Here is an 11,427-nt window from a genome sequence, read left to right on the forward strand (position 1 = left end):
TCAGCACAGCTGTGAGTGTAAGTTTCCAGATTCAATTTACTGTTGTATGTCAGTAGAATGGAAGCACTAGAACAACGTCCACACAACAAATCCTTTGGTAACATCCTGCATATTTCTGAGCAATGTTCTCACTAATGTTTCTTTGTTGAGAACTACACATTAACAATAACATTTGTTACACTAGGTATATTCTGGATCACATGTCCGTACATCCACACATTCAGAAGCTACTAGCCTTTGCCAGTAAAGGAGAATTTAACTTTTTAGTTGTAGGCTGTTTGAAAAAGGTCAGCACAATGGGAACTATAAAACAATGGCTAAACACATTGTTGCTGAGGGGAATGTGTGTTCCAGACTCATCTAGACCTAAAGTTTTGTAACGAATTCACGATAAATATCAACTACAAAGAAAAAAAGTCTCTGATTGTGACCAGATGAGACAAGCTATTGAAACTTTTCATCTTACACAATTATTGACTGACACGAAGAATGTCAAATTCCAAAGGGAGCACCAATTTAATGTGCAAGAAAGTGCGCTGATTGGTTGAGATGTTGTCTTCGAAAATGCATAGTCGTTCCTGTGCTTTTAAAAAAAATTATTAGACAAGCATAATGCCTGGACATGCCCATTTTGCCTACAGAGTACAGGTCAATGAATACGACTGTAAGTAGCTTCAAGCACAAGTGAGCCATATTAGGAGCTTGACTGACAATCTTTAATTTGTTGTTTGCATAATTCTTAGCACAATCTTGGGATTGTTCAGCAAGTATCCAATTGCAGTATCACATCTAATGATCGACATTCCATTCTGATGGTTGAGTGTAGTCAGCAGTCTAAACAGCTAAAGGAATATACTGTTTGACATGACTTGCCAACCGTTGGGATGCAGTGCCTACGTACCTGGCAAGACCTCAACACTGAAATTCCCATGTTAGAATTATTCCTTCTTTTCACTATTGAAGCTAACACAAAGTTCAACAGATTTCTTCCTTACGTCTACTGCTCCTGCAAAAGCAGTGAGCTGAATCTATAATAGTAGAATCATAATAGAACCAACCCACTAGCACATTTGACCCATATCGACACTCTAAAAGCTGTCAAAACAGTCCCTCAGCAAATGCTTTCCCCTCATAATCCCACACACTATGTGCTTTCTCCATAGTCCTTAAAATTCTCCCTTTTACACAAATTAATTCAATTGCCTTGTGAAGCGGATTGTGAAATCTAATTCCAACACACCACCACAGAGTGCATTCCAGGCTATTAAAACTTAATGCATTAAAATAAATTCCTTTCATCAGAAATCACATCTCCACCTACCCAATTAAGTCAGATATTTGGGCTCCTGTCACAGGAAACCATTTCTAGAAAAGCGAAGAGCAGTGCTTAAGTTATATATATATATAACTGTGTAAACTCACATTTGGCAAGGACACTCAGAATATTGCTGCTCATCGATTCTTGAGTTTGAGGAAGGACCTGGTCATTGAGCTTGATGATCAAATTGTTCACACATGCCAACCCTCTTTGTTCTCGAAATCCACGCTTCTCCTTTCAAGGTATATAAAGGTATCAACTGTAAAAACTTCATATTTTTACCAGTTCAAAAAAAAACAAGCAATATTATTATATAGATAAACTACAATGACACTGGAATTCCCCATCACCTCAGAAAGGAATGTTGAATAGGGAATGCTAGATGACTAGAAAAATTGAGGTTTTGGTTAAGAAAAAGAGGAAGGTATATGTCAGGTATAGACAGCAGAGATCGAGTGAATCCTTACAACAGTATAAAGACAGTCAGAGTATACTTAAGAGGGAAATCAGGAGGACAAAAAGGGGACATGGGATAGCTTTGGCAAATAGGGTTAAAGGAGAATCCAAAGGGTTGTTATAAATACATTTTGGGATTGTTCAGCAAAAAGGTAACTAGGGAGAGAATAGGGCCCCTCAAAAATCAGCAAGGCAGCCTATGTGTGGAGCTGCAGGATATGGAGAGAGATACTAAACGAGTATTTTGCTGTGGTGCATGTATGGAATGAGCTGTCAGAGAAAGTGGTGGAGGCTGGGACAATAACATTTAAAAGGTGTCTTTACTGTGGAGAAGGACATGGAAGATATAGAGAATGTGGGGAAATAGATGGTGACATTTTGAAAAATGTCATATTACAGAGGTGGTGCTGATATCTTAAAATGCATAAACCTGGATAAATCCCCGGGACCTGATCAGCTGTACTCTAGAACACTGTAGGAAGCTAGGGAAGTGATTACTGGGCACCTTGCTGTGATATGTGTAAAATCAATAGTCACAGGTGAGGTGCCAGAAGACTGGAGGTTGGCTAATGTGGTGCCACTATTTAAGGAAGGTGGTAAGGTCAAGCCAGGTAACTATAGACCGGTGAGCCTGACATCAGTGGTGGGCAAGTTGTTGTAGGGAATCTAGAGGGACAGGATTTACATGTATTTGGAAAGGCAAGGACTGATTAGGGCTAGTCAGCATGGCTTTGTGCGTGGGAAATCATATCTCACAAAGTTGATTAAGTTTTGTGAAGAAGAAACAAACTGGATTGATGAGGGCAGTGTTGCATTGAGTATAGGTGTTGAAAGGTCATGTTGAGGTTCTACAGGACATTGGTTAGGCCACTTTTGGAATATGGTGTGCAATTCTGGTCTCCCTCCTATTGGAAGGACGTTGTGGAACTTGAAAGGACTCAGAAAAGATTTACAAGGATGTTGCCAGGGTTGGAGGATTTGAGCTACAAGAAGAGACTGAATAGGCTGGGGCTGTTTTCCATGGAGTATCAGAGGCTGAGGGGTGATCATATAAAAGGTTTATAAAATCATGAGGGGCATGGATAGGGTAAATAGACAAGGTATTTTCCCTGGGGTGGGGGCATCCAGAACTAGAGAGCGTAGGTTTAGGGTGAGATGGAAAAATTTAAAAGGGTCCTGAGAGGCAATCTTTTCATGCAGAGTGTGGTGCATGTATGGAATGAGCTGTCAGAGAAAGTGGTGGAGGCTGGGACAATAACATTTAAAAGGTGTCTGGACAGGTATATGAATAGGAAGGGTTTGGAGGGATACGGGCCAAGTGCTGGCAAATGAGACTAGATTAGGTTAGGATATTTGCTTGGCATGGAAAAGTTGGACCAAAGGGGCTGTTTCCGTGCTGTACATCTCTATGACTGTTATGAGTAAACCCATGAGGATTAAAAAGAGGTTTCACAAAATGAAAGGAAGGGTATGTCAATGTCACATCCACAAATGATCAAACAAGTTTGTGGTCACCCTCCATAAACGATAGTGAAAGCTATTCTAGTGACAGAAGGGTGGGCAACCCGAGAACACAAAAAGGTGGTTAGCTTATGTTAGAGGTAACATGAGGGAATAGTTACTTCTGAAAAATGCAGATGGGAATACATTATGCACTTGCTGAATGGGCAATAATACCAGATTCAATAGAACATGAGCATTTGATAAATACTTGAAGGGAAAAAAGAGCAATTGTGAAAAGGTAGGACAAGTTTAATTAATTAGTTAACTCTTTCAAAGGGATGGCATAGGCATTATGGCCTCCAAATATGCTATACACTTCTATGTTCAATATTTATTCTTATGCTTTCATTTAGAAAGAGAATTCTATTTCAGGATTAAGTACTCAGAGTTGAGTTAATACAGGATTAACGTGTAGTAAGATGACAGAAAATGGTATTTTTGTTATTGCGCCTTTTCCTCCAAAATTGCTTCTGAAAACCATTCCTACCATGTTCACCAAATAACTTACTGGTAGTACATCAAAATTATTTTTTTTAAAATGGAAGTATATATGCAAATGATCACTGATGGAAGGCTGTTTCACCATAGACAGCATTTCAAAGTATGACAAAGTATCTGAAAGTATTACTGACAATTCCCAAAGGAAAATAAGTAATTTGGAAACACGGATCATAACTGCCTTTACACTTCCTTATCTCACCAGGGTTGACATCCTTTCAACTATTCATTTAAGATCACCACAGGCTCTGGTGCATGCGGTCTGTTATTTATTCATTCAGTACATTAAATAACAATAGCTGGTAGGCTGGAGCTGTGAAGTTTTTGTAGTACAGTCCCAGCTGTACCTTTTAAATTTAAGTAGTTACTAATTAAAAGAAACGAAGACAGCGTTCCCTGTTTTATGCTGATCACTGTGTTCAGACTGTTTTGAGCACAAGGATGATACAATCATAAGGACAGTTGACTAGCAATTCAGAGGAACCAGCCCAATACTGTACTTTTGGGGCACAGGTTGAAACCCCAGCTGACAGTTAATTATCAATCAAGAAATCAGAAATATAATGGTGACCGTAAGAATATCGATTGTTGGAAAAACACATCTAGTTCACAAATGACTTTTAGAGAGAGTACCTGTTGCCCTTACCTGGTCTGGTCTACGTACAACTTCAGTCACTCTGTAATGTGATTGACTTGTCATCTGAAATGATCTAGTGAGTCACTCAGTTCAAGGATAGTTAGGGATGGACAACAAGTGTTGGCACTTCCAGCATGCCCTTATTCCATGACAGAATAAAGAAAGCAAAAAGTTGTCATGATGCAAAAATTTCTTTATTAACCCTTCCAGGTTCATGCCCTACTCAACAAAAAGTCCAAGAGAGCCAGCTCGAATCAATTTTGCTTCATTACGCAAAAGGGTAAAAAGCTGCAGAAACTCACATATTTAAATAATTATGAAGCAAATTGCTTACCCTGCAATGCATAACTACAAAAATAGATAACATCCTTAATATCATCAAAGCTGCTTTCCTTAAGGGGAGCAGCTTCAGAGCGCAAATTCCAAAACTCTGACTACATTAAGCATGAATTCCAAATCAACCAGAAGACAGGCACTGTGCTATTAGACCTCTCAGCTGTGATAAAGTGTACACTCAGCACTGACAAAGGAAGATTGCTGAGGTGAACTACCCAAACTAAAATACATCATGAGAACAACAGTAGCATTTGAATATATGTCAGCTGCCATATCCTTTGCCTTTTGTTCTACAGTACCTTTGAGGTCTAATTTTCCTTCCACTTGCCTATCAAACCTTGACCTTACAGCATAACACACACCTTATTTCCACCTCTCCAGTTCCATAGGAGAGAGTCTTATTGGACATGAAATATTGACTGTTTCTCCTTCCACAGCTGATGCCAGCAATGCTGAATTTTGCCAATACATTACTTTTTTCTTAAAATTCAGACCTTCAGCACCACTGCAGCAGTTTTATTTTTACGTAGATATGGCAGGTTAACATCAGGTGAACAGCCTTTTTAATAAAAAAAGGGCAGAAGTACACAAACGCAGCAAGAAATTACAAATGGAGTCAGTGCCAGAGAAGTCCATTTTAGTTTGTACACATTGTTCACTTATTATTTTATGGGTGTACTGACCTCAAACTCTTTAATGAAATAGCGAATTTCTGCCTGAATGATGGGTCGATGATCAAATAACCTGGAATGAATCTCACACAAATCTGCAACAGTAATGAAAATTTCTGTAAATTTAGACTGATTACACACAATGAAACAAGATGAAGGAAGGAGCAGGAGTGAGAGACAGAAGAAAATAAAGGGTGAGAAAGAGAAAGCAGAAAATAGTCAAAGACAGTTGATGCTGTTGGGTCAGATGGTCTGGAACTAATTTCCCGTATCCTACACCAAATACACTTAATGACAACCATGATGGGCTTACTAGACACCCTATCGACAAACCATCGCCCAGATTCCCAACCAACCACCGACCCGAGCCTCACCGACCAGAGCCTCACCGACCCGAGCCTCACCGACCCGAGCCTCACCGACCAGAGCCTCACCGACCAGAGCCTCACCGACCAGAGCCTCACCGACCAGAGCCTCACCGACCAGAGCCTCACCGACCAGAGCCTCACCGACCAGAGCCTCACCGACCAGAGCCTCACCGACCAGAGCCTCACCGACCAGAGCCTCACCGACCAGAGCCTCACCGACCAGAGCCTCACCGACCAGAGCCTCACCGACCAGAGCCTCACCGACCAGAGCCTCACCGACCAGAGCCTCACCGACCAGAGCCTCACCGACCAGAGCCTCACCGACCAGAGCCTCACCGACCAGAGCCTCACCGACCAGAGCCTCACCGACCAGAGCCTCACCGACCAGAGCCTCACCGACCAGAGCCTCACCGACCAGAGCCTCACCGACCAGAGCCTCACCGACCAGAGCCTCACCGACCAGAGCCTCACCGACCAGAGCCTCACCGACCAGAGCCTCACCGACCAGAGCCTCACCGACCAGAGCCTCACCGACCAGAGCCTCACCGACCAGAGCCTCACCGACCAGAGCCTCACCGACCAGAGCCTCACCGACCAGAGCCTCACCGACCAGAGCCTCACCGACCAGAGCCTCACCGACCAGAGCCTCACCGACCAGAGCCTCACCGACCAGAGCCTCACCGACCAGAGCCTCACCGACCAGAGCCTCACCGACCAGAGCCTCACCGACCAGAGCCTCACCGACCAGAGCCTCACCGACCAGAGCCTCACCGACCAGAGCCTCACCGACCAGAGCCTCACCGACCAGAGCCTCACCGACCAGAGCCTCACCGACCAGAGCCTCACCGACCAGAGCCTCACCGACCAGAGCCTCACCGACCAGAGCCTCACCGACCAGAGCCTCACCGACCAGAGCCTCACCGACCAGAGCCTCACCGACCAGAGCCTCACCGACCAGAGCCTCACCGACCAGAGCCTCACCGACCAGAGCCTCACCGACCAGAGCCTCACCGACCAGAGCCTCACCGACCAGAGCCTCACCGACCAGAGCCTCACCGACCAGAGCCTCACCGACCAGAGCCTCACCGACCAGAGCCTCACCGACCAGAGCCTCACCGACCAGAGCCTCACCGACCAGAGCCTCACCGACCAGAGCCTCACCGACCAGAGCCTCACCGACCAGAGCCTCACCGACCAGAGCCTCACCGACCAGAGCCTCACCGACCAGAGCCTCACCGACCAGAGCCTCACCGACCAGAGCCTCACCGACCAGAGCCTCACCGACCAGAGCCTCACCGACCAGAGCCTCACCGACCAGAGCCTCACCGACCAGAGCCTCACCGACCAGAGCCTCACCGACCAGAGCCTCACCGACCAGAGCCTCACCGACCAGAGCCTCACCGACCAGAGCCTCACCGACCAGAGCCTCACCGACCAGAGCCTCACCGACCAGAGCCTCACCGACCAGAGCCTCACCGACCAGAGCCTCACCGACCAGAGCCTCACCGACCAGAGCCTCACCGACCAGAGCCTCACCGACCAGAGCCTCACCGACCAGAGCCTCACCGACCAGAGCCTCACCGACCAGAGCCTCACCGACCAGAGCCTCACCGACCAGAGCCTCACCGACCAGAGCCTCACCGACCAGAGCCTCACCGACCAGAGCCTCACCGACCAGAGCCTCACCGACCAGAGCCTCACCGACCAGAGCCTCACCGACCAGAGCCTCACCGACCAGAGCCTCACCGACCAGAGCCTCACCGACCAGAGCCTCACCGACCAGAGCCTCACCGACCAGAGCCTCACCGACCAGAGCCTCACCGACCAGAGCCTCACCGACCAGAGCCTCACCGACCAGAGCCTCACCGACCAGAGCCTCACCGACCAGAGCCTCACCGACCAGAGCCTCACCGACCAGAGCCTCACCGACCAGAGCCTCACCGACCAGAGCCTCACCGACCAGAGCCTCACCGACCAGAGCCTCACCGACCAGAGCCTCACCGACCAGAGCCTCACCGACCAGAGCCTCACCGACCAGAGCCTCACCGACCAGAGCCTCACCGACCAGAGCCTCACCGACCAGAGCCTCACCGACCAGAGCCTCACCGACCAGAGCCTCACCGACCAGAGCCTCACCGACCAGAGCCTCACCGACCAGAGCCTCACCGACCAGAGCCTCACCGACCAGAGCCTCACCGACCAGAGCCTCACCGACCAGAGCCTCACCGACCAGAGCCTCACCGACCAGAGCCTCACCGACCAGAGCCTCACCGACCAGAGCCTCACCGACCAGAGCCTCACCGACCAGAGCCTCACCGACCAGAGCCTCACCGACCAGAGCCTCACCGACCAGAGCCTCACCGACCAGAGCCTCACCGACCAGAGCCTCACCGACCAGAGCCTCACCGACCAGAGCCTCACCGACCAGAGCCTCACCGACCAGAGCCTCACCGACCAGAGCCTCACCGACCAGAGCCTCACCGACCAGAGCCTCACCGACCAGAGCCTCACCGACCAGAGCCTCACCGACCAGAGCCTCACCGACCAGAGCCTCACCGACCAGAGCCTCACCGACCAGAGCCTCACCGACCAGAGCCTCACCGACCAGAGCCTCACCGACCAGAGCCTCACCGACCAGAGCCTCACCGACCAGAGCCTCACCGACCAGAGCCTCACCGACCAGAGCCTCACCGACCAGAGCCTCACCGACCAGAGCCTCACCGACCAGAGCCTCACCGACCAGAGCCTCACCGACCAGAGCCTCACCGACCAGAGCCTCACCGACCAGAGCCTCACCGACCAGAGCCTCACCGACCAGAGCCTCACCGACCAGAGCCTCACCGACCAGAGCCTCACCGACCAGAGCCTCACCGACCAGAGCCTCACCGACCAGAGCCTCACCGACCAGAGCCTCACCGACCAGAGCCTCACCGACCAGAGCCTCACCGACCAGAGCCTCACCGACCAGAGCCTCACCGACCAGAGCCTCACCGACCAGAGCCTCACCGACCAGAGCCTCACCGACCAGAGCCTCACCGACCAGAGCCTCACCGACCAGAGCCTCACCGACCAGAGCCTCACCGACCAGAGCCTCACCGACCAGAGCCTCACCGACCAGAGCCTCACCGACCAGAGCCTCACCGACCAGAGCCTCACCGACCAGAGCCTCACCGACCAGAGCCTCACCGACCAGAGCCTCACCGACCAGAGCCTCACCGACCAGAGCCTCACCGACCAGAGCCTCACCGACCAGAGCCTCACCGACCAGAGCCTCACCGACCAGAGCCTCACCGACCAGAGCCTCACCGACCAGAGCCTCACCGACCAGAGCCTCACCGACCAGAGCCTCACCGACCAGAGCCTCACCGACCAGAGCCTCACCGACCAGAGCCTCACCGACCAGAGCCTCACCGACCAGAGCCTCACCGACCAGAGCCTCACCGACCAGAGCCTCACCGACCAGAGCCTCACCGACCAGAGCCTCACCGACCAGAGCCTCACCGACCAGAGCCTCACCGACCAGAGCCTCACCGACCAGAGCCTCACCGACCAGAGCCTCACCGACCAGAGCCTCACCGACCAGAGCCTCACCGACCAGAGCCTCACCGACCAGAGCCTCACCGACCAGAGCCTCACCGACCAGAGCCTCACCGACCAGAGCCTCACCGACCAGAGCCTCACCGACCAGAGCCTCACCGACCAGAGCCTCACCGACCAGAGCCTCACCGACCAGAGCCTCACCGACCAGAGCCTCACCGACCAGAGCCTCACCGACCAGAGCCTCACCGACCAGAGCCTCACCGACCAGAGCCTCACCGACCAGAGCCTCACCGACCAGGTCAGGAATTCCAGGATCATCGCTGTCTTCATGGTTCTGTAAAAATCCCCAAAGCCGTGCTCTGAGAGCAGGATTGGTCCCAGGAGCAATATTCCCATCTCCAACCGTATGGAATGTTCCGTGTGGTAAGGATCCATCTGGGTTTACCGTCACTTTCTCGGGGCTGTGTTGCTGTTCTCTGTCCTGGGGATAGACACCTCGATTTGAACATCTCCAGCCTCCATTTGGGAAGTCCAAGTGCCCACAGCTGCTCACACCCACTCACACCCACTCACTCCCACTCCCACTCTCCCTCCCACTCCCACTCCCACTCCCACTCCCACTCCCACTCCCACTCCCACTCCCACTCCCAAACCCCGAGATGAACTCTGACCTCTCCTCGCGCGCTCCATTCCGGCTCCGCCGATCCGCTGCTCTAGTAGCCAGAACCACCGGCCCAGCCGCGGGGAGGTGCAGAGGGAGAGTGTTCAACACGGTCCCGAGGGGAAACCTCACTCAGCGCCAATTAACACTGACCGCAAATTGGAGGGGGTAGGGCGGGGAAAAAAAAAGTCAGAGTCAGAACAAGTGAAACGTGCTCCCAGTTCATTCAAACATTTTAAATCGTCCACAACACCACCCCCTCCTCCCTAGATATGGACAATAATAGTTCCTCCGATGTTGATTGGTGGACAGCCTGGATAGAAGGCGGTTTCCGATTGGTTGTTGTGCCAGGTACAAATAGAAGCTTTGTGATTGGCTGATGCAGTCTCCCCATCCCTGCAGTGGGAATGCATTGCCGATAGGGGGAGGCGGGATACTCAAGGTACTCAAGTTGTGTAGTTCCAAACTTCCAGCTCAGCACTGTCCCCATGACCTGTCCTACCTGCCTATCATCTTTTCCACTCCACCCCCTCCCCCACTCACCTATTGTACTCTATGCTACTTTCTCCCCACCCCCACCCTCCTCTAGCTTATCTCTCCACCCTTCAGGCTCTCTGCCTTTATTCCTGATGAAGGGGTTTTGCCCGAAACATCGATTTCGAAGCTCCTCGGATGCTGCCTGAACTGCTGTGCTCTTCCAGCACCACTAATCCAGAATCCGGTTTCCAGCATCTGCAGTCATTGTTTTTACCAAGTACTCAAGTTGTGTTCCTGTTTCTATTCGAGCGCCTGAATTATATCAGGCCAAACATTTGTGGGGTGAATTTGTACTGGCAGAGTTACTTTGCTCAAAAACTGCATGAATCCATGTAAGACTCTGTTAACTCACTTTTTAGATTAGAATCAGTCTAAACATAATGGCACAGAGAGAACACAGGGGGCTAACACCTTCAACATCTTATCTGGGCTGACACCAATTGTTACAGTTAACCTGAGAACGTAACTTTAAAAAAAAACAGTTTTGTGATTCACATATGAAAGAAGTGAAACTATCATGGTATTCTAACAGATGAAAGACTCAACAAAGAATCAAGGTATTTTTCAATGTATAATTTCAGTTACATCACTTTGTAAATTTTTGCTATAAATTCTGTGTCTTACAATTGTGTCCCCCACAACCACCTATGAAGGAGCTAGTGCTTCCAATTAAACCTATTGGACTATAACCTGGTATATTAGATTAGATTATTTACAGTGTGGAAACAGGCCCTTCAGCCCAACAAGTCCACACCAACCCTCCAAAGAGCAACCCAGACCCATTCCCCTACATTTACCCCTTCACCTAACACTACAATTCACCTAACCTGTACATCTTTGGACTGTGCGAGGACACCGGAGCACCAGGAGGAAACCCATAAGACACAGGGAGCCCGAGGCGG

At 49.9% G+C, this 11,427-nt stretch overlaps 1 protein-coding gene across 2 annotated transcripts in view; it reads right to left on the reverse strand.

The window, feature by feature from the left end:
* bloc1s5 (biogenesis of lysosomal organelles complex-1, subunit 5, muted) overlaps nucleotides 1–10,244 on the reverse strand; it is a 31,352-nt gene extending 21,108 nt beyond the window's left edge. Inside the window, exons 1-3 of one of the 2 annotated variants that reach the window (XM_043688586.1) lie at nucleotides 9,999–10,244; nucleotides 5,432–5,514; nucleotides 1,423–1,552 (exon numbers count right to left, since the gene is read on the reverse strand). In XM_043688586.1, coding sequence (XP_043544521.1) covers nucleotides 1,423–1,552; nucleotides 5,432–5,514; nucleotides 9,999–10,017 — 232 coding nt within the window. In that variant the 5' untranslated portion in view covers nucleotides 10,018–10,244. Of the gene's footprint in view, nucleotides 1–1,422; nucleotides 1,553–4,421; nucleotides 4,551–5,431; nucleotides 5,515–9,998 lie in introns of those variants that run through there. The other variant, XM_043688587.1, reaches the window with a different exon arrangement.
* Between the last annotated feature and the right edge of the window lie 1,183 nt (nucleotides 10,245–11,427).

Source organism: Chiloscyllium plagiosum, chromosome 4 (genome assembly GCF_004010195.1).
Source record: "Chiloscyllium plagiosum isolate BGI_BamShark_2017 chromosome 4, ASM401019v2, whole genome shotgun sequence".
Classification (NCBI taxonomy): Eukaryota; Metazoa; Chordata; class Chondrichthyes; order Orectolobiformes; family Hemiscylliidae; genus Chiloscyllium; species Chiloscyllium plagiosum.